Source organism: Trichinella spiralis, assembly GCF_000181795.1.
Source record: "Trichinella spiralis strain ISS 195 chromosome Unknown Scfld1, whole genome shotgun sequence".
Classification (NCBI taxonomy): Eukaryota; Metazoa; Nematoda; class Enoplea; order Trichinellida; family Trichinellidae; genus Trichinella; species Trichinella spiralis.
The window spans coordinates 1636096-1659890 of NW_003526940.1; the positions used below are offsets into that span (position 1 = coordinate 1636096).

Consider the following 23795-nt stretch of genomic DNA (forward strand, 5'->3'; position numbering starts at 1 on the left):
ATCAATTAATGATAAATTTATCCAACTTTATGAACAGAAATATATTATAGAAATTAAAGAGAAGAAAGAAAAAGAAATGGAAATTTTCAAACTTGTCAAATCTATTGCACTCTCTTCACTAACGCCAATCACGTAATTAAATAGTCATTTAATCAATTTATATATTAATAATTGATCATTTTATCATTTCTCAGTTAAATGTACAAAGAAGTAATTATAGCTCTAAACTATGGAGTAATTGAAAAGAATTCTTTCAAAATTGCATTGCATTGAAATTGTCATTTCTAAAAATAGTTATTTATTAAAAATTGAGCACGCAAGAAAAACTCCAAATAGTTAAATTTATAAATTCATAAAAGCACTTAATACCAGGCAGTCTATTTCTAGAGTTACTAATAATATATGCATGCAGTCTGATTTATGCAGACATGCGGATAACATGCTCTTTTTTTATTACTTATGTTGAACAAAACAGTTAAATCTCGCGCTGATGAAAAACTAGTGCACTCACATTAATAATGCTTCTTCGGTCAAAATAAATTTAATTTGTAATAAACAATAAACAAATTTTGGCCGCTTCATGTTATGTAATGTTATTAATAAATAACGTAACATAGCAAATATCATTATTAATGAAACACTGACCAAAAACATAGTTATTCACAAATGTAAATATGAGTAAATGAAATGCAAATGTTATTAAATTATTAAAATTTAAATTTTATTAAAATATTAATAAACAGCACTCTGTTGCACTGTTATTTCATTTTAAATGTATTTTTCAATTATAATTTATTATATGAGGAAATTAAAGTGCTCAGATATTGAAATTTTGTTTTTCACAAAGTTATAATTACAACTGATATTTAGCCAGCAGTTTAATGTATTTAATTTTGTTATATATTTTAACATATTGAGAACAACTTCCCTATTTAAAATTTTATTCGCTTATAATTGATAAGCTAATGATAACGACAATAATAAACAAATACATAAACGTTGCATTCAAAACTAAACTCAGAATTGTATTTAACTGTGGCAACCTTTATTATTAGACCTAAATTTCATTGAATCTTAACGCTAAATTTACTAGTAATTACAATTATTTCTTTGTTATCTTCATTATTTCATATTTCAAAATTTAATGAAATACACAATTGATTTATATAAATATCACATATCTCATTATTTTACATTGGCACATAGTGTGGGCTTCATTTGCTACTTTGCAATTACTTTCTGTTAATTATGAGATAACTGAGAAACTTTAATGATAAGAAAAAGTTTATTCCTTTCTGATTTAAATTAATTTTTCTAGTTAATTAATTAGATGACATATAAAAGATGCATTAATTAACTGAAATTTACAAACAAAAATTCATAAATGCATAAATATAATATATAATACAAATATTTAATAAAAGGCAAAGTTGAAACTGACTAAACAATTATAAAAACAGCATTAAAATGTTGAATAATATAAAACTAATATTTTACATATAAATAATAAATACGATAATCAAATTAATCAAATCTGCATTCACATTTGGAAGAAATATTTAAACATTAAACTTCACTTTGCACAGATGCAATTTTGAATTTCAAAATGTAGTTTACATAATTTCCATAGCAATATTGATCCATTCAGAGAGATTACATTTTGAAATAAGCTTAATTTTAACTATTTGCTCGGAGAAGAAATTTGTCACTATTTGAAAACACACGTTTCATCCATCATAAGAGAAGTATAGAGTAAAGATCGTCGTCATCAATTAATTCACTGCTAGTCAGTGCATATTATTTATATTAATTTTAAAATATGACAATTTCTTTCAAAAAATAAAAATAAAAAAGGATAAGAAAAAAATTAGAAAATTTGATTATTTCAGAAAAATCATCTCAGGATATTATGCTTTCTTCAACGCGCTGTCTGCCGTGTGCTTGCTTTATGAAATATTTATTGGCAACTTGTTTCGTTGCGTTGGTGCTCAAAGGTATTGTTGAATTGAAAAAAATTAATGCATACGTTTCTAATAAATTTTTATAAAGTTCTCAACGTCAAAGGAGAAGTATGCAAATATGGCTGGTTTCAATACGACGATGCCTGTTATCAAATTCAAAAGAAAATGTCGTTTAAAGAAGCAGTTGCGAAGTGTGCAAACCTCGATAGTCAACTATTTTTTCCGGAAAATATTCGAGAACTGGTAACTATATTTCATAAATAAATAAATATAATATCAAAATGAAAATAATGAAATGTAATAAAATAGAACAATACTATCAATTTTCACATTAAATTTTAATATGACTAATAATTCTAATTTTTACAATCAAGAATATCTACTATTTCTGCACATTATTATTATTATTCGAATAACTGCTTTCTTGTTAGTAGAAAAATAAAGATCTCCGAATAAAACAAAGGTGTGCAATGCTTATTTCAATTTGTTAATTAAAATCGATAAAAATATTTTACGACGACATAAATAATATTGAATCCAATTTCCTATTGAAAACAAATGAAAGATAAAATATGATGCAACGTTGATGCTTCTATGGAATAGGTGAAAACGTTTTCAAAAGTTTACACTGGAGCATGACAGTGATCATATGAAAGCGTCGTTGTCGAGAATTAGATAATAAATTATTATAAAAGGACTTGACATAATCCAAATAATGATAGCATGAAGCATGATGCATTGCATTAAGCGAGTCGAAAATAAATAACTTCTTCATCAGTTATTTGAAACAAACAGAGCAGAAATATTAAAATACAACCCTATAACTTCAGCCTATGAGAATAATGAGCAAACTTCTATACTTTATCATAAGCTGTTAAAAATATGTGTAGAATGAAATGTGAAGAGCAAAATTTTAATTTTTCACGTTTCAAAAAAAATACATCTTTATTCATTAGTTATATTAAATTAAATTAAATTTTTTTCCTACAATAAAAATTACTAACCATAAAAAAACAATAATTATTAAATCTTAAACCTAAAGCATTTAATTAAAATTTATACTGATTAACTGACTGGCATGTATTCTTCAATTTTTAAACCGTTTATAGACGTGTAATTTTTTAGATAATAATTAATGAACATATCTGTTCACCGTGCAAAGCATGGCTAGCCTTAACTTATACTGGAAAAGCAACCTTGGTCTACAATACAGATGCAAACATAAATGATTTGTAAGTAATTTGAAAATATTTTATATAAAATGAAATACACTTAAAATAAATTATAAGACCGTGGAGTCGAGGAGATTATAACAAAGGCCATTTGAAGAACTTCGATTGTGCAGCATGGAACAATCCAGCTGGTAATGGCAAACTGACAGTTAGTTGGCATCTTTGTTCGTCAAAACACGTAGCCGTTTGCAAATCAATGCTAATAACAAATCAAGAAAGTACTGTCAAAAAAACTGAAACTGTTGATACTAACGACGATTCACATTCAGAAGCAACAGATGATGGAAATGATGAATCATCAGCCGGTGTTGACAAAAGAAGTAATATTAAATCATTTCACATTAAAAGTGTAAACGAAACCACTGTAGAAATGCAATCTTCAACCGCACTGAAGCCGAAAGCAACGTCTACACCCGCTACTATAATCACTACACATACAGTGGTTCTTTCAACCGTATTAGAACATACTCATGGCACCGAACAAAATTCTGAAACAACAACTCGAGTTGAAGAAACCAAAGAAACATCCGAGAACGATATTTTCCCTGAAAGCAGCACTGTCAAAACTGTGACTGAAAATGAAAAAGATAAACATGAAAATATTGAAAAATCTGAACACATATCAGAAAAAACTACAACTGCTAGTGAAAAACCTGAATGTTCTACAAAAGCTTTGGAAATAACAACTTTATCTGATGAAAATTCGACTGATCATTTAAATTCTTCTTCTACAGACAAATCTGACGTTGCACCATCAACAACTAATAAAACAAAGAGTGAAAATAAGAATAATAATAGCCAAATTTCTACTGAACAACATTGATCAAAAGAATTATGTACAACATGCAGACATCGTGAAAAAGTACACTTGGAACCAATACCAATCAACAATCGCAACGAACTGATGCTAAAAAATGTTGTATTTATAGTTTAAAGCTTCTTTTTTGTTTAATGTACATTTCTTATTTAGTTGCATTCTCATGTGTTTTGTCAGTTGAATGTGCAATAACTGAACTTTAAATATAAAATTTTGAAAAATGAATAAAATTTTTGAAAAACATCTCAATTCATGAAAAAATTGATAAAAATATCTTATAACTTATTCGTCTGCATAAATAAATAAGTTTCATCAAAACCAGAACGTTACAAATTCATTCATCACTATAAACAACAATTACTGACTTCAGTTGTAAAATAAATAAAAACTACAATTTAAATTAATCCTCATAAATTATTTCTGAAACAACATTAGAATTCAATCATTTGAGCATTGGATGTGCCCCTTTTTTTAAAAAAAGATGTCATACAATAAGCCTGTATAAGTAATTATGAAATTCAAAAAATTCATGATTATATTTTCAATTAATAATATACAAAAGTTTTAAGATAAATTAACAATAAAGACATTTTTATTGTAAAGTTAATTTGCTAATTCATACACTTCAAAATATTTATACCTACCCATGCTTTATTATACTGTAATCAACAATTTAAAAAGTCTGATAAATCTGTACTTATTTTTCGTGATTTATCCCTGTATGCCGCAATGGCTGCACCTTCGTGGAAAAAATATTCTCTTGTAATGGTACGCTGTGGTGAAAAGATTTTGCTTGGTTTAAAAAAAAAAGGTTTCGGTTGTGGTAAATGGAATGGATTTGGTGGGAAAATGGAACAAGGGGAAACTATAGAAGAAACGGCGAAAAGGTACGTTCATACTAAAATGTGATTTTTTTGACATTTTTCAATTATAAATTTATCGTATGTGATGCTTTGAAGCAATAAAAATCATATTTATAGGGAACTGTATGAAGAATGCAATCTAACTTGTGAAAGAGTTGATAAATTTGGTATACTCCGTTTTGAATTTGAGAAATATCCAATCTTGATGGAGGTACATGCTTTCCATGCCATAAATGTAAGTGGAGATCCTCAAGAAAGTTACGGTAATTCATACATTGAAAAACAGGCTAATTAAAAAAATTTTCTACTTTTGCTTTTATTTTTTAGAAATGATTCCACGTTGGTTCGACTTCAATTCTGTTCCATTTCATCAAATGTGGCCAGACGATAAATTGTGGTGGCATCATTTTAGTTCAAACAGAAAGTTCAAAGGTTACTTTCTGTACGATGAAACGCAAACAGTACTTCTGGATCACACAATCAAATTAGACGAAGATCTTGATCAGTATTAAAAAACTTGATTCGCTGAAATTGATCAATTTGTTGTACAGTGTACGTGAATTTGTCTCGAAATATGTGAAAAGTACCGTGATTTCAAATGAAATACTTTATTATACCATTGCAATCATTTGTTAAACAAAACAAATAATGCTGCTCCAATAAGTACACAATTTGCATTTGCTGTTTTGGGACAAATTTTCCATAATAAAATTATTTAATATAATCTTTAATCTGAGAAATAGATTGGAACTGAATAATAATTTTGAATAATAAAGAACGAAAACATTCGAGCAAATGCTCATTCAATTATTTAATTTATTCCGTATATTTGACGTGTACAATATATCATATATATATATATAATTTAGGAATCTCAAGTTATTACTGACGATAGAATGAAAACTGTAAGAATAGAAACTATTTTCTAGAAAAAAGTAATATTAATCATTTGAGAGAAAATGTTTGTAAAATTGACCAAATGACAAAATTATATAAATAAAATTTATCTGTATTTACATGCTGTTGAAACGTTCGCCTGTTAGTAAAGTGAAACAGTGCTTGCTGTTAATACTTACCCGCTTTTCTGTCAGGTCTATGATAATAATGTTTGATAAACATTGACTAGACGAAATAGCGTTTTGGATAAATCAACTGGCTTCCAATCACTCGTGATAAAGTAACCAAACATTCGTTCATTTTAACTTTGCAAGCTAAACATACGCGCTTGTGTTGAATTTGTATCCTCGTAAATATTTATTTGTTTTTATTTTTAGATAAAATAAGCTGAGATTGAAAACATTAGAAACATATTTCAATTTCTTTCAGGATTCTATCTTTGTGCAAATAAATACTGTAATATTGGGAAGATAAGCGCGACAGTTGTTGCATAATTTTTAAATAAAATAATACGCAATTTAATAATTTAGTTTGAACTATAAAATTTGAAACTTAATTGTATTCTGTATATAATTTTTATTTTTGATTTTACATTTATACCTTATTGTCAATGTTACTGTATAAGTGTTTTCTAATGTAATTACAGTTGTTGATCAGCTGTTAATACTTTGGATATTTTGCTTTGCTTTTGAATATATTATTTTGATTTCATTGTTAAATATATTTACTGCAGATCTTTTCTTTTAATTAAAATGGTTACTTTGCTCAACAGTCGCTTTTACGATTCAAATTTGCTGTATCTTGGATTTAATCAAGACCATGGTAGTGCATATTAAGAAGCTTTGTATAACGTTTATTTTTTATTGAGCTTTTAAGGTTGTTTTGCATGTGGGACAGGCTGTGGATACAGAATATATCATACTGATCCACTCGATGAAAAGGAACGATATGGTATGAATTTATTCATAAATTGCTTGCTGCGTTAATTTTAGATAGACGTCAATAAGCAGTGTAATGTAATGAAAGAATTAGCAGTGAGATTTATTTTACTAAATGGTTAAAAATTATTGTTATGTTTGTACAATGCTGAAGCTATGGTTTTTAAAATGTATTTGCTTTGTATTGATTGCATGTCATATTTCAGCCTGTAAGTTTTAGATGAATTTTGTTGTTTACTTATTGTTGTTCCTGTATTTATTGCTTTAAATAAGTTTATAAAATTGATTTAAATCAGACTAGTTAATCATATATATTCGTTGATTATTGATTTTTATAAAATATGCGTCTTAATTTATTTTTAAAATCAGATTTATTACTTACTATGGGTATTTCAGATTTCTCCAATGGCATTGGTCATGTTGCCATGTTATATAAGTATAATTATCTTGGTCTTGTTGGTGGCGGCTTGAATCCTCAGTTCCCTACTAATGAAGGTAAATATAAATGTATTTGTTTGTTTAGTTATTTTAGTTAAATAAATAAGTATATTTTTTTAAGTTGTTATTTGGGATGATCTTGAAAGAGATGTTGTTATTCGGATAAGTGACTTGCCATCCAGAGTATGTGGTGTGCGTTTACGTCGTGATCGAATAGTTGTTATTTTGGAACAAATGATCAAAGTTTATCCATTTTCTGTTGAACTTGAACTGTTGGTAGAATTTGAAACTGCCCCCAATTCAAATGGTGAACTGGAATATTTTTGAGAACAATTTAAAAATTGTATTTATTCTTCATTTTAGGATTATGCTGTCTGATGGGACATGCTGACAGAGCTTTGATGGCTTTTCCAGCGAAGCAGCCGGGGGTTGTTCGCACGGTTGATTTGGCCGATCCGACAATTTCAATCGAAATTGCCGCTCATGAATCCCCATTAGCATGCATGGCATTCAACAATGATGGAACTTTGCTAGCTACTGCTTCAGAGAAAGTAGGAAAGCACCTTTTTTTTTCATTTGCTGTTCTTTTTCTTTTTATTTTTTTTCTATTTATATTAGGGAACTTTAATTCGCATCTTTGATTCTCAGAATGGCTTAAAATTGCACGAATTCCGACGTGGCACTAATCCAGCTGTTATATATAGGTTAAAATTTTTTAAAGTTTTATTTAAGTTTTTTTTTATTTAAATTGAATTGTTTTAGTATTAGCTTTAATGTTGACTCTACTCTACTTTGTGTTGGAAGCGGACATGGCACTGTGCACGTTTTTTCACTTTCTGGATCATCCATTACTTATCCGAAGTATGCTACTTTTATTATTATTTCCTATGGTAAATTTGTAAAAATGTTGTTAAATCATTTGTTAAAATGACAACATTGAAATATATTAATTTACTGTATAAATCACTGGAAAGGTAAATACACATGTGCTCATTTAATTCTAATAGTAGTATGCTCTGTCGTGAGGATTATATTTTCACATTAGAATGATAATGAAATTAAATGTTAAGTTTTAGAAGTTTGATTAAGTGCTTGATGTTGAAAGTACACATTAGATATGAAAAATGAAATTCTAGAATAGGAATATTTGTTCTGGGAAATCGCAGTATTGGATAGGGTAAATGTGTTCAGCATCGGAAAGAAGTATGCATTGAAGTCGATTTTATTCTGATTATGTTATAATAAATTTCAAACAGTTTTAACATAACTTTAAAATGTCTAGCCGATGCGTAGTAGATAAAATGTGGAAATAATTGGATGAAAACTGGAAAGAAAGTTTAAAAATAATGCTATTTTAGGAAATCGGAAAAAAATTTTTTGAAAAAGTATATGAGTGCCAAACATAGCTTTGTACGTATCCAAGTACCTACTGTTACAAAATACAACCAAGTTCCATTCATATGTGCCTTTGGAGCTGAACCTCAATCGTTGATTGGTAAGCTATTTTTTGTTAATAATTCATAATTATGTATATTTCATAATCTGGATGATAATGTATATTATGGTAATATTTTTAGTTATTTGTGGCGATGCGAGTTATTATAAGTTTATTTTTGAGAAGACTGGAGATTTTTCCAGGCAGAGATTTTCTGTGTTTTTGGAATTGAATGAATGACGGCAGACAGTAGCACGAAGATGATGTTAAAGATGATTTCAGAGCATTTGTTTTAAGTTGCTCTTTGTTGATTTTAAAATTGAATAAATGATTGCTGTTTTTTGTTTGAAATTTGCTTATTAATTGGCGACATATCGATTGTTTTTATTTATTATCTATTTATGCTATTGTTTTGCTTTAAATAACCGGAGAAATGTAGAAAATGTCAAAAGTATTATTCACTGGATTGTTCCAACGAATTCCACAGATGCATTTTGCACTGCGCTATTTTCACAGTTCTCCTATGCTCAAGTAAGATGTTTTTATATCTGATTTGGATATTTTTGATCAAGCATATTCGTTATATAGTGCTGAACCACTGAAGAAAAAAAAGCGCATTGATCCTGCAATTATAAGAGGCCGATTGGAACGAAAGAAGAAAAAAATTGAAAAATCAATTCGCTTATTATTGAAACAAAGCAAAAAGTTAAAGCCTATAGAGGAGTTGACTGTGGAAAATAAAGTGAAAGACAATATACAGTAATTTTATTTTTGTAAATAAATGTTTTCTGTAGTAGACGAAAGTATTTATTGGTTTTCTTGTTACTAGTCTTATTAAATTTATGCTTTATGTTAATTGCGCAATTCAGTTTGTTTGTTTAATGCAAATTTTATTCAATTCCATGTACTCTACCAAATTTAGACATTATATCCGGCCTAAAAGTGAAGTTTCAGACGAAGAACTGCAACAGAGAACTGTTTTTCTCAAAGAATGGGCAAAGTGCCAGTTCTCTTGTCTTTTCCATTTTCAATCGTTTTCTTAAATTAATTTTTAGATATCAAACAAAGCAGTATAATGCACACCATAATCAAATTCGCGTAATGATGAAAAGTCAGCTGAAAGCGTTGGAAGAGTTGAAATTGGAGTCTGAAACTTTATATCGCTCTGCTTTGGAGGTTTCACTTATTTTTATTGTTTCATATATTTATTATGTGAATAAATTGAACTTTTGTAATTTCTATCACGTAAATTGCATTCAATCAATAGAACTTAGATATATTTTTCAGGTAAATCCAGATTTAATTCCCTGTGTATTTGATGGTCCGGTTTCAACACCACCTATACCTGGATACGAAACTCCAGATGGAGATTATAAAGAGACAACACGTAAATGGGAATAATGTCATGAATAAATATAAGCTATTAATTGACGTAGCAACTGTATCATTGGCCGACTACGGAACGTAAACAAGGAATTTTATTATTCATAGCTTAATTGTGATTTTTAGTTCAAGCAACTTTAATTGTGACATGAATAAATTTATTAAAATGAAAATTATGTTAAAGTTTTATAACTGTAATTATGACTTTTTCGTATTTTAATATATAAAAGGGTGTATTTAGTATAATTAATCATTGGTAATTTTCATTTATTTATTTTTTGCGTTTTAAAGTATTACTTGAAAATCATTTTATCGAAAGGCTCATGGTAAAAATGTTTGTTTTTTGCTGCATTTGTTTAGAATATATTAAAGTATTGAATGTTAGTGTTATATTTACATTTGCTGCAGAAAGTTCTTTTCTTTAGCAATAATAGTAAGTGTACATTATTTATTTTCACGATACTTTTTAAATTAATATAACATTATTAGTGCAAGGTGAAATACAATGTAATGTGAACATGTAGCGTGTGAAGAAGTTGATTTTTCAATGAAAATTGTCATATAATAATAACAATGCAGAGTTCTGAATATTATGAATAAATAATTTTGCTTTTTTAAATGAACAATTTTGATATAATTCATAACCAGGTGCAAGGTTGAAAGAGGTAAGCTCTCAGAGGGTGTGAAATCTTTGCAGCTGAAGCAGGAAGCGGAATGGCATTGTTCACGCAATGAAGCCATGTAATGACCGTCGACAAATGAGATCTTCGACCACTGGTCATCAACTAGGCGTCCAGCATCCATAATGGGGATCAATTGATCCGGTCTGGCTGTGGAACGCGCAGTTGTCAGTTGACCGGGTGGCCGAGTTGAATAATTAATTCTGCTCGGATGGGTATTAGCTGATGGGAAAGGACAGGCTTCAATCTATATTCGTTGTTCTTTCATTCGAGAACAACTTAATTGCCGGAAGGTAACCACAAGCTAGATTGTACGTTCATAAATTTTGCGTATTCATAAATAACCATTGTCCCAGTCTTTCCAAGCAATTATTATTACTTATCAACAGAAAATGGGTGTACAGTTATAAAGAAAAGAAACTTTATTGATTCGTACAAAATTATTTTTTTTCTTTTGAAATCCATCAATAATAGTTTTTCAGTTTTTGTATTTTATAAAAGTTTATTTATATTTGTTTAATGATCTGAAGGCACAGGTAAACATATCTAATGCGGAGAAAATTTTATGCTAATAATGATAATAATCATGCGTGTCTGTTAATTATTCAACTGTAATTTATAATAATTTAATTTTTTGTGGTATGATAAAGCGTTGATTCACATAAAATTGAAGTATATTTACAAAAGTTTAATAAACTATTTATTTTTTGAATGGCATTTTATTTATTATCTGTCTTTACTTTTGATGATAAATTTCAATTAAGTTCTTATTTATTTTTTTACATATTTATTGCAATAAAAAAATTTAGTAGTTAAGCAAACTCAGTTTCATTATTTTGAAATTAATCATTGGCATGTTTTATTGCATGTATTTATATCAGTAATATTCCAGAGTTGATCAGTAAAACATATGCAAATTTAAAGCTAGAGATTTTTATCAAAGCAACTAATAAATTATTAATTTGAATGTCACTGAATGGAACGTTCAAGTTTGCTAATTTGGTAAGCAAAAATTTTGAAACTGTTAATAGTTGTATAATATTAATGCGCCAATTTGTTCTCAGAATATATCTGAAAACGCTTAATTGAAGAAAGTTTAATATTACTTTGTAAAAATTCAAAACTTTTCTGTCTTAATTTTGCTGTAACATTTTACAAAATTGCATCTTTCACATGCATAAATTAAGATTATTCAATGTTAAAATTATTTTTTTAATAATATCCTTAAATTTGAAAATTTCCAAGGAAATTATTAATTGAAATTGATACATTTGTAATTTTAATTTGAAAATCATTTCAAACGATGAATTTAATGTGTTTTGTTTATATTGAAATATTTTTTCAATTTATTGATTTTATTAATAATAAAAGGGAATATTTAATTTTATGCAATTTTGAATTTTCTGTTGTTTACAAATAAAATAAATGCTAACCAAAAAAACATTTTTGAATGAAAAATAGTTGTTAATTTAGTTGGATGAAATAATTATTATTATTAGAGACAAGTTTGCATAATTTGTGCAATAATAAAGTAGTCAGTATTGACAGGACAGATTCATCGGGATTTTCCTAGTCGATTAGTCAGCAAGCAGCTTTTGAATCGGCAAAGCCGATGGCCGGAAATCAGCGCTATTGCACGTGTAGCGTTGATGTAGCTGCTCACAAGGAGCGGCTAATTAACGAGAAGGTCGGTTAGCTGCTTTGTTAATGACCCCATCCAGGTGACCGTCGATGTTGACAAGGTACGTCAGCAATCAATAACAACAACTCCCATTAGAGAATCGACCTGTGCCTGTCACTACTACATCTACAATCGAAAAACCATGAATATTAAAATTATCATAAACAATATTTCAACTGATCAACCTATCAGTAATATTGTACAAAATTGTATTGTTTAAAAAATATTTTTTTTAATTTTACCATATCAAAAATAAATATACAATATATTTCAATAATTATTAATCTGAATAAAATTAATAGTTCACTGTGATTGTGAAATAAAGCCTGACTTAGGCTGTTATGCTGTTATTAGGCTAATTATATTAGTCTGTTATACTGCTGCTGCATATCATTTTTTAATATTTGTAATTTCTTTTGTTAAATATTTAGCATATTTTATTGAATTTATCCGGTTATTCATGCGTTAAAAATTTAAATTTTGATCAAAATTTAAAAAATAATCTTCTGCAATCAACACCACTAACTTATTTATAGTCGAATATCAGTTGTGAAAAATGCAAGATGAAAAAGAAATAATGTTTAATGTTTTTATCTTTACACATATCACAGTATGATTATTATTATTATTATTATTGTTGTTGAGGTTAATTATTAATTTTTATAAATAAATATTTACATTTTTAAAATGTGTTTCTGTCTGTTCTTGATTCATTATTTTGCAGCTTGATATTTTCACCCGTGTAAAACGAACGCATGTTGGTTGATGTTGTATGGCATAGTTGAAATAAATGATCCAGTATGGTAACATTTTAATGATTTTAAAACTAATGTGAAAGTAAAACGGACAAAATTGCGCGTAAATTTGTTTGTAGAAGAGAAAAACAAAGATGAAATTAATTCACTTCGGATGAAGTAAGACTGGAGAGAAGCAAGCTTTCAGACGGTGTGCTTACGATAGCTTCGGCGCAGGCGGCGTCGATGTCCAAGAACATCACATCGGTGTCTGCAAGTTGGACATCGACCGTGCTGAATGTCGAAGTGTTTTCGTTCCAAGAATGGTCATTCAACGGCTGACAGTTGGTTGCTTGCTTGAAAGCTGTTGGAGATGAGTTTAGCAGAACCGCCGGCGCCGGCAGTGGAGCGGTATCCAGCACGTTGCAGTCTTGCACTTGGGCAGGGTCGAGTAGGAAGTCGCCACTGCCAACCGTCGGAAGGGATATCAGACTGGCGCAAGGGGACATTAGAAGACTGTTTGCTGAGTTGACGTTGCCCCACCATTCTGGAGTTGGGATGCGCAACGGCAGGTCGACCAAATCCGCGTCGACCAGGGTTCGCCTTTCCCGACCAGGGTCGGAATAATCTTGCAGTGGTTCCCAGTCATAGTTGACTGAGGTTCCGTTGGGGTCTGTTTCGTCGGCGTCGAAAAGCTGTGCCCCTAGTGGACAATAATCACCACCGTCTGATTGTTTTTTGAAAACATGGTCATCAAAATCCAAAAATGGTGAATCCTGATCGCTGAATTCACAAAGCTGTTGATCAAGATTGTCGAAACGATCACAAATGGCCGCCACAGCTGCTGCCTCTTCCATGCTCGAATCGTACTCAGATTGGTCGAAAACGGAAGTGGGCCGACGACCGGACAAATTTGGGCCCACTGGATGAACTGAATCCTTGTTGGAATGCTGTTGTTGCTGTGAAGATTGTAAAAATTTTCTGATCGCCGGATTCACCTGAGGTCGAATTAAATCAGGCTGTGACAGTTTGCGACTGGAAAATTCACCAAAATTTCTTTGTCTCAAACAATAGGAATCTTTCCTGCAACACAAATTTCATTTTTGTTTCAGTCTATTTATTCATTTCATTTTGTATTTTACAATTATTTACGCCACATGCAAAATGCATAATACAACAATTTTTAAAAAGCTTAACAATTAATTTAACCGCCTTGGCATAAAAATAGCCATGTGTTCAACATTAATTTTTATTGCACTATTTTTTATCAACAGTTAAACCATCATGCAATGAAAACTTGGCTAAAATTTTTTGCACAAGAACTTTATGCTGTATTTTAGTATCATTTTCATCGTCGATCATCTTTATAAATAAATGCATGCTTACACATGCATGCATGTATCAGTTATGCATATCAATCGAAAAATAATTTTATTTTCAAAATTATTCATCTTCACACTTTATAAAGTACGTTAAAATATGTTAACCAATTATTTTTATGTACATATATATTATATTCAACGTGTTCAGGATGACTATTTTTATTGGTTCAATAATGCTGTTGATCAAAGTACATTTTACTACACATTAGCTATTTATGATGTAAAACATACGTATGAAACTCTAAAATATGCAGTCTTGTTGGTTTATCCTTTTTGCAAAAATAAAAAATCCTTCAATTCATTTTGCTGTTGCTTATTCTATCAGAACAAATGCAAAATGAACAATAACAAAACGAATGCAACATTATGACTTCAAATTGAATAAGCATATACATTTTATTATTCATCTTTATTTGTTTCCTTTTCCATGTTTTTAAAAGTATTTCATTAAGAAATTATCAGATTATTTTTTTATTGCAATCAAAATCTTTAATTTATTAACAAGAACTATTTAAAAAATTTTGCACAAAGCAAATAATACCTATCATACGATTAAATTAAAACTAGATAGCTATAAATTTTACTTTATTGCAATTTTAATTTTTAATTTCTCGTTAAATAGCATAAATACATCAAAAGACCTTTAACTTTAATGCTTTATTTATTTATTTATTTATTTATTATTTTTCACTGAAGCAATAAGAGTAAGTATATATTATCTTTGATATAGCTGCTCGAATTTTATAAATGATAATTTTATTTAAGAATCGAATGCGCTACATACTTATCATTTCCTATTCAACTTTTGTACTTACACTGTTATTAAAATGGTAAATATTATTGAATTCATTAAAAATAACAATGAAATTAATTTTTCCGACAAAAGTGCTACTTCAACTATATATTTTTTTAAATTTATGTTTAATTTACGTAAAAGTTAATATGCTAAATTGAAGTAATGAATTTTAGGGAATGTGCTGCATTCATATTTATAAGGAAAAGATGACGTCAATTGATAGGGAAATAACAGTAGAACTAAAAGTCGTTCATTGATTGCAATCCTTGAGCATCAACGGTAAAATTAAAAGGGGTTCAAGTCATTCGGTCAAATCCACTTCAAATCAATATAACGGAGAAAATAACGGCAACTTATTTCATACTGTATACTAGTGAAGCATGTCAAATTACCTTAGAAAATACAAATAAATAAGCTTTTCTGCAAAATTTACAAAACATAATTAACTTTTTTGCAGAATTTTAAATATGAGTGATATTTTTTCAAAGAAAAAGTGCCAAACTTTAATTTTTAAATGCAAAAAAATGCTGCAATAAAATAGTCATAGAAGTTCATAGAGGCATAAAATGAAGCTTTAAGATAAAAAACTAACTCTGCTTACAGTTGAAAAATAGCGGTGAAATTCAATAATAGCGGTGCACATTATCTTCACAAATATCGAACTTGACAAAAAAAAGAAAACTGAAACAAAATGAATTTAACTTCAACTTACAGCTAGATTATTTTTCTTAATAGAACAATTTTATATACCAGGAAAACATTTTTGAAAAATCCATTTTTATAATTACGTACAATCAGTTATAAAATATAAAATTCAATGAGTATATTTAAATCAAGATATACATTGAAAATAAGAATAACATTTTATGAATGCAAACATGTAGCAGTTGCTTGTAATTTTCCCAATATGACTAAAGTTAATTTGCATTATTTACAAAACTTATAGTTTACGTGCACAACTTTTGTTGATAATGATTATTGTTTTCTGCATTGCGTGCCATCTAACTTTGCAAAGATATAAAAAGAAAGATGTAAATCGCTTTACGCATCACTAGAAATATCAAATAAGCTTCTTTCCAAAGAGGTAAACTACGTGACTGACAACCAACTTCATAAAAGTTTCTCATCAACCAGTGATTCATATCAGCTTCCATATTTTACAGATATATTCTCATATTAAAACAAAATAATTTTAAACCAAAGCGCCATTTATTTTTCCTATCATCATGTTCATGAATTTGACGCATCCAATTCAATGATTTTTCTGCTTTATTTTGGTTTTATGTATGCATTTTTTTATAATAATAAAAAATAAACCTATCAATAGAAGTAAAACTTCATTAAGTTCATTGTAAAATTCTATTGTGATTGCTAATAATATGAAATGAATATTTTATTTCTACTCTTAAAAATGCTTTTTAACTTGAAACAATTTATAAAATAATTTTCTCAATTAATAATAGAAAAAAAACCTCTCAAAAATGCCAGTTAAATATGAATTACAGCATTTATCAAATATATGTATCTGTGCATGTATGTATTTCTTATTCATGCATAATAAATAGTTTTTTATGTTAACGAAGATGTTAATTTTTGATTATCAAAAAATCAAAATGAACTGCATAGTATGTAAGAAGTCTGTCCTCAGTCACGGCTAATTGGCTATTTTCAAAATGACAGTCAATGATCAATATAGTTTTCTATTCATTCAAATTATTCATTTTGAAAACAACTCGTTTCTGCAAACGTAAATCTGATATAGTAGAATAAACGGCACAGTTTATAAAAGTAATAACACAAATAAAAATAAAAAGTGAAATGGTATGCAAACTTACATTCTCGGGTCAAGCATCCAATAAGAACCTTTGCCTTTGTCACGTGAATCTCTGGGCACTTTGATAAACTGTTTATTTAAAGATAAATTGTGACGCACAGAATTCTACAATTATATTTGCATATATACATTTGTATATCAAATGAGAAATCGACAAATAGTAATAAATATAATTTTTTGGTTTCTAACCTGCCATGTAGTGTCATTAGAACGAAAATAGGCAAAATTTTCCCGAATCCAACCGTATATATTTGTAAGTAGAACTTTTTGATTACCATGTGCTTGCATGGCCATGGCAATAAGCTGAGCATAACTGTATGGGGGTTTTATTGGTTCCAACTTGTAATCGATTGATTTTGACGTTGTGGTAGTCCATCCAACTTGCCAGTTTGGCGTATGTCGTTCTGAAGATTCAAATATGCAGTCACCATCGTTGCATTGCGGAGGTGGTGTTTGAGGTGGAATTGGTGCCAACGGTTGACATTGGTGGTGTATCAGCCAGCTCAGATTAGTCAAACCGTCATCTTCTGCTTGCATATCGAATTCAACAGATAATAATTTGGTTGTTCTTTTGGCGGTTGTTGTTTTCAGGCAACGCATGCGAAAAAAAGAAAAAGGCTCTTCTGTTTAATTTCATACAAAACTAACGACAAGATTAGTTATTTGGAAATTTCTACCCCAGCGGACCTCACTAACCGTCCCTGCTTGACAAATGAACAGTAGCTTTGAAGATCATTTCTAAATCTGTTGAACGAATCATAAAATAGATGGCGCTGTCGATGATGTTTTAACCACAACAGTTATGCGTCTTTAAATTTTGCCGTCACCTGGCGACCGCAGGTGTCGCCGGCTTATATAGAAAAAATAGGCGTGGCTTTATTGGACCAATCAGAATTTGTGAAATTGATTAACCTTATTGGATTGGTTGGATGATTTCGAAACACACCTGACGCTGACCTTCACTATATCTGGGGAATTAAATTAAGCACAAGAAGACCAAGTGTCCAATTATTACCTGTTGCAAATGTAAATCTGGCTTACGAACTGAAGCTTTTGAAAAAACCATCGACAGGTGCAAATAAATGCAAATCAATTGAATTGAACAAAAATGGCCACTTTTAAATCTGTCCCGTCTAGGGTCTGTTTAAGAATCATTCTATCAGCTAATAATGCTCACATCCGTCATTGTTGATTTGGTCAAAAAAGCTTGCAATTTTTTGCAATGCATCAATAATTTTAGTCATTCACGAAAAGGTAAATCAATAATAAATGAAATCAACTTAACTGTATAAAATGAGAAATTTTAAAAATAATCATGTCACGCAATAATTATGACAAATTAATAAAATTGGTTTTTCTTTTTGATATTTATTTAATAATTAAATATTATTTTTTGTTACAGAACTATCATTATGAAATTGTTTCAATTAATTTAAATTTTATTGAAACAGAGCATATCACTAGTCATTTTTCTATTTATAAAATTTATATGAAAAATTCTTCAAATTTTATCGCATATCATTAAGCAGTATCAAATATTTATTATTTTATGCAAGTTATTAATGCTATTCTTGACAGAATAAAGCTTAATCAATATTAATGAGATGAACATATACATTGTTTTTCCTTTTGTATAATAATAATATGCATGGCATAAAAAACAAAAATGCTCAGAAAAAATTATGCGAATCATTAAAGTGTATGCTATTTTGTTTGCTAACCTTGTGAATTATACAGATGCTAGGCTGGTAGTGGAAATGTCATTGAATAAAGAGACAACCGCTTTCAGTATGTTTCACTTGCTTGCAATAAAGCATACTATATGAAATTTAATTTTCAGTTTTACTTCTTAGTAGTAACGTAGCAGAAACATTATTTCTGATGTTACATATTTTTTAATATTATTTTTAAACTAAAATTACAATCAAAATTAAATAATATTACTCAAAAAATTTAAACTTATTAAATTTATTTTCAGATGCTCAGTTTATTGTAATCAAACTTTACAAAAATATTATGCATGTAATTAATTACTTAATTAATCAAATATCTAAACAAGCATAAATTTACCTAAAATATGGAAATAAATTCACAGTTGAAATATTTTCTAATATGCATTATATTTTTAAGTGAAATATGTGCAATAAATGAAATTATTCATGCCATTTATAACAATTTCACAGCAACAATCAATTTCACATGTCAGTCATTCATTGCACGCTAACTGTTAAATTGTGATTTTATTAAATTTCAATTTTAATTTAACAGTTTTTGATGTTGCTTTTTTTCAATATGTCCAATATGAATTTTTTGAAATCTATAAATTTAAAAATAACTCATCCTCCTCCTTGAAATTACGTTAAATATAATTGATAAAATGTTTCCAACTTGGCGTTTGAAAATTATGTAACATTTAATTAAATTTTTTTAAATATCTCCTACCTGATATCATTACATAGTTGCAAGTGATTATCATATTTTTCAAAAGGAAAAATTTCAAAACACAAAGTAAGCATTCTATTCATTTTAACTTCGCTTGTTGAATTCATTCATTCTAAATGAATAAACAAAGCCAAATAAACCTGCGGCAGCAAGTCGTCAAATGTCACGAAAGAAGCTCTTTTCATCAATTGCCAATTCATCAAATCATAATTCACTTTTTCTACAAGCCTTTCGTACAATAAATTTAATGAATTCTTTAAGATTATTTACTTTATTATTAATCAGTTTCTTCATCAGTGTTGAAAATTTTTTCAATAACATTAATAAAATCTGAAAATCACTTTATTAACCATGATACTATAAATGCAGCAATGTAATATACAACAAAAACAAAACCTTTTCTTCATACATTTGTTTATTGATTTTCTCATTTATACATTTTTCAAAATTTATAATATGCATCACAAAACAATTAAGAACAACAACGCATCAAAGAATTACACAGCTATTTTACTTATTTTCATTTTCAACTAACGTTTTTTTCTTTGTAATTTCCCTGTTAATTGGACATTGCTCGCTTTCTTTTTCCTTCTCTTTAAAAATTTTTTGCGAGAATTACCTAAACTTGATACATTGTTTAAAATCTCAATAAAATTTAATTTTATTAAATGCTAAAGATGAATAAATAAAATTATAAATACTATACCAGTTGAAATATTTTTATAACTTTCCTTAACCAGTCGCTCTTGCTTCAGCAATCGTTCAGCCGCTTTCTGCACCTACAAAACATGTAAAATTAGATTAAAGCTACAGCACAGTAATACGGTTAAAATTTTTTAAAACGTTAAATAAAAACGAAGAACATACATCGTCTAAGTCAAGATCAGAAACACCAGACGATTCTTCTTCATCGAATGGATCACATTCGGTCGAAACCAGTTGAAACCTTAAATATTCTCATATTAATACAATAAATTAAATATGGAAGTAAATTACTTTTTTACGAATTCATAAATTCGCTGACGTCTTTTAGAGCCGCAGCAGGCTGCCACTTCAAATAGTTCATCGCTGAGTCTCTTGTAATTTATCTGAAGAAAAAAATCCTCTGAAACTTCGTAAAAAAATTCTCTTCTCTTTTTAAACAGAATAATGTTTATTTTACGTGGAAGTTCAAAGATAAATTTACCTTAAATCCAGTAGACTGTAAGTTTTGGGATTCACCTTTGGCTTTGTTCTTTTTCAATAAAGACTGAGACGCATCCAGAAGTATTGGCTCTAACACTTCACTGATCACGGTATCGAAAAAAATGGGACTAAAATTAATGCATAAAAATAATGTGAAAAGTTTGAAATTTAAATCACAACACGATTTAACAAAAAATGCATTGTGGTTGAACGCTTTCGCAGGAGAAAAGACTAAATTCAAAATTTGAAATACTACCTTATAGGCTTTCCCAACAACTCCACATAAGGTTGAAGCATTCGCATGGAACGTTGTTCATCTAACTTTTCTGACATCAATGAGTCCAATTCGTCGAGATACAATGAAACAAAGTGAAACTTTAATCCTTCTGGATAAGCCGATATCGATGGATTCAGCACAGTTAATTTTAAAAACGCCAAAACACGATCAACAATTCTTTCTTCCCAATCATTTTCATCAAAAAACCGCAACATACTACGTAAAAAGCGACGAGTTAACTAAATATAAATTACATTATAAAGAAAAAATTTTTTCAACACTGCAAAACAATACCATCATAAATTTGTTCAATCTCCATTTATCAATTGTGTGCCATTCTGAAGAAATAGAAGTAAAAAATGTCAACTGAAAAGTCAATTTCTCATCCACTGTTGAAAAACACTCCATAAGTTTTCCAATATTATCTGCTAATTCTTCTTGTTGCAGTGGCTTGTCTTGCATCCACATGGCGTAATATAAACCTTTCCACAAAATTGACAATTCTGTTTCTTTAAACACTGAAAAAAAAACAAAAAATAAAATTCGTTGTAAAATATCAAGGAGAAGTCATTAGCTCCAGCACTAACCTTTATTTCTGCTCCGATCTGTTATCCAAGATCGAAGATGAAGCAAAGCTCGAGTACGAATTTTTGGTTGACAACTAGCTAATTTTTGTGCAAAAAAACTTTCGGGAAGAGGGAATTCCATTGAAACAAGCTGAAGCAAAAGAGATCAAAGCACTGAAAGAAAATATTTTTTTATTTAATCATCACAATTAAACTATATGAATGATTCTATTTCATAACTTAGAATTTTACTTCAAAACTAAATAAACGTGAAAAACCTTCTACAAACGACAGCGCTTAAATCAAAATTTTTATTACCATATAAATATAAATGTTCCATTCAAAAACAGAACTAAAAAAGTAAAAAAAATTCCAAATGTTAAAAAATATTAATTAAACAACACAGCATTGAACTAATATTTAATTCACTGCTTAAAAAATTCAAATCATTCCATCTTGCTAATTTCTTTTGAAATATTCTCCAAGTCATTTCATAATTATTTACTTTCAATAACTTACAGTAATCTATATACCGTAACTGAAAATAAAGCTACAGCATTGCGATAAGATTAAAGTTTAAGAAACAGGAATAAAAAGCAATATTTTGCAAAACTTTTGGTTTTACGCACTTCGAATTTTCAAATAGGTGGATTAAATTTACAAAGTAGATTAAAAATTAAAATCGCTTTATAAATTACGGTAAAGAAATTAAACTATATGCAGCGGACACAGACTGAGCTAACAACTGTATTTATCCAAACAACGAAGTGGAAGACGAATGAAGCTACCGTCAGCGGATATATGCTTGAAGATCAAAGGAGAATTACGGTTGTGCGTTGCTTGGAGCGTATTTTGCTGCTGGTGTTGGAATCCTGCTGTGACGAATCGGTGATGGTCCATTCGGAGTTGCTAATAAATACTGTGTTCATTACTTGTCTTGTGATTGCGATAATGTTACCGGGAAAGTGTGAACCCGGAAGAAAGGGGAACCGAGCTGGCGGAAGCCAAGCGGAGGATACGTCCGCGCAGAGAAACCCGCTGGTCGACACTGGTGCGTCGTCGCAAAGCGACGACTGTGCTAATAACTCGGTTGAGGTGACGAACGAGCCCACCCGAGAGAGCGGCTCGTTACATATAAATGACGTTTAAACTAAAAAAATACACGTGCCTATGATCTTAAAATGCATTACACTAATGATACATTTGTTTTTTGTAGGTTATAAACAAGAGATAACAAGCTATTTTCAGTAATAAACAATTTAATAAATGCCAAATCAAACATGGAAACATAAATGAAAAACACAAACAAAATGACTAAGAAATCTCGTTGCTCAATAAATAATCAATAATTCTGAGCACATTTTGCACAGGAAGCTGGTGTTGAAATTCATTATTTTCACCTTCCAAAGTTTGCTTTAAAAGTGGCTGCACTTTCTTCAAGTATGTCGCTATAATTAAATAATAATGATATCAGTATGTTTAAAAACAGCAATGCATGTACCTTCAAGGCTGGTAACCACACATTCTTCTGAAACAACATCAAGTACTTGGAAACAATGTAGTAATCCAATGATTTCATCGTCAGATAAAAACTGATCAGACCATCTGTTAGTAAATATCTTCAGCATTGTAAAACAGCATTCACAAATTTCGCGGGCAATTTTTTCTTGATAATTCAAACTGATTAATAAATAAATGAACAAGAATTATATTTTTCAAGGTTTACTTAACATCGCCGAGCCAGATGGAAAAGTGGTAAAATTATGCAGCACTCCTGCAAGAAGCCAAACTGCCATTGACAACTGACGATCCAGCAATGATGTAATGATTTCTGAAAAATTCTTAAAAAAGTTTTCTCGCTCCCCAAGGTACATGCAAACAGTTTCTGAATCGTCTGTAAGATAATACAGCACTCGAGCAACTTCGTCACGAAGGTCGACTAAAATGCTTAACCAGTTAAAATAACATTGCTATTTAGTAATTTCTTTGATTTGGTACCGTTTGTGCAGTTGAGAAGAATAAAGTTAAAATCATCCCAAAAATTCATTGCCATCATTTCTTCTGTCCACATTTCCGTCATCATGCCATACTCTCGAAAATTTCTTATAAACCTTCACAAATTTCAAATTATATATTTGAAAATTATAAAAAACTTTGTTCTACCTTAGAACTTGAAGTAGTATAGCTGCATCTCGACACTTCAGCATCGTAACAATAGTTAAACTGAAAATATTTCATTACACACGATATTTTT

General features: G+C 29.3%; 7 protein-coding genes across 7 annotated transcripts; 3 read left to right on the plus strand and 4 right to left on the minus strand.

Moving 5' to 3' along the window:
* Nucleotides 1-1270: 1270 nt before the first annotated feature.
* Tsp_07499 (hypothetical protein) lies at nt 1271-4016 on the plus strand. The gene is made up of 5 exons (XM_003381779.1): nt 1271-1283; nt 1890-1994; nt 2050-2204; nt 3087-3193; nt 3251-4016. Exons 1-5 carry the CDS (start codon nt 1271-1273, stop codon nt 4014-4016), a joined length of 1146 nt encoding a protein of 381 aa, XP_003381827.1.
* A 723-nt stretch (nt 4017-4739) lies between these two features.
* On the plus strand, nt 4740-5385 carry Tsp_07498 (7,8-dihydro-8-oxoguanine triphosphatase). The gene is made up of 3 exons (XM_003381780.1): nt 4740-4897; nt 4991-5136; nt 5201-5385. Exons 1-3 carry the CDS (start codon nt 4740-4742, stop codon nt 5383-5385), a joined length of 489 nt encoding a protein of 162 aa, XP_003381828.1.
* Nucleotides 5386-6522: 1137 nt separating this feature from the next.
* On the plus strand, nt 6523-10480 carry Tsp_07497 (WD repeat domain phosphoinositide-interacting protein 4). The gene is made up of 15 exons (XM_003381781.1): nt 6523-6592; nt 6647-6721; nt 7105-7203; nt 7268-7453; nt 7510-7697; nt 7765-7850; nt 7909-7969; nt 8283-8323; nt 8505-8641; nt 8724-8741; nt 9154-9340; nt 9637-9757; nt 9869-9968; nt 10256-10290; nt 10454-10480. Exons 1-15 carry the CDS (start codon nt 6523-6525, stop codon nt 10478-10480), a joined length of 1431 nt encoding a protein of 476 aa, XP_003381829.1.
* Nucleotides 10481-10508: 28 nt separating this feature from the next.
* Nucleotides 10509-10965, minus strand: Tsp_07496 (hypothetical protein). The gene is made up of 3 exons (XM_003381782.1): nt 10960-10965; nt 10610-10891; nt 10509-10547 (listed from the first exon to the last, which is right to left on the minus strand). The coding sequence occupies exons 1-3, from the start codon at nt 10963-10965 to the stop codon at nt 10509-10511; spliced, it is 327 nt and encodes a 108-aa protein (XP_003381830.1).
* A 2255-nt stretch (nt 10966-13220) lies between these two features.
* Nucleotides 13221-17671, minus strand: Tsp_07495 (forkhead box protein J1). The gene is made up of 3 exons (XM_003381783.1): nt 17261-17671; nt 17073-17176; nt 13221-14094 (listed from the first exon to the last, which is right to left on the minus strand). The coding sequence occupies exons 1-3, from the start codon at nt 17669-17671 to the stop codon at nt 13221-13223; spliced, it is 1389 nt and encodes a 462-aa protein (XP_003381831.1).
* A 675-nt stretch (nt 17672-18346) lies between these two features.
* Nucleotides 18347-21683, minus strand: Tsp_07494 (nucleolar protein, Nop52). Its single transcript, XM_003381784.1, has 9 exons — nt 21563-21683; nt 21270-21493; nt 20955-21214; nt 20700-20826; nt 20510-20589; nt 20381-20459; nt 20215-20292; nt 19654-19767; nt 18347-18355 (listed from the first exon to the last, which is right to left on the minus strand). The coding sequence occupies exons 1-9, from the start codon at nt 21681-21683 to the stop codon at nt 18347-18349; spliced, it is 1092 nt and encodes a 363-aa protein (XP_003381832.1).
* Nucleotides 21684-21707: 24 nt separating this feature from the next.
* Tsp_07493 (hypothetical protein) lies at nt 21708-23169 on the minus strand. Its single transcript, XM_003381785.1, is given in 6 exon segments — nt 21708-21715; nt 21820-21837; nt 22288-22450; nt 22462-22665; nt 22901-22989; nt 23043-23169. The coding sequence occupies 6 exon segments, from the start codon at nt 23167-23169 to the stop codon at nt 21708-21710; spliced, it is 609 nt and encodes a 202-aa protein (XP_003381833.1).
* Between the last annotated feature and the right edge of the window lie 626 nt (nt 23170-23795).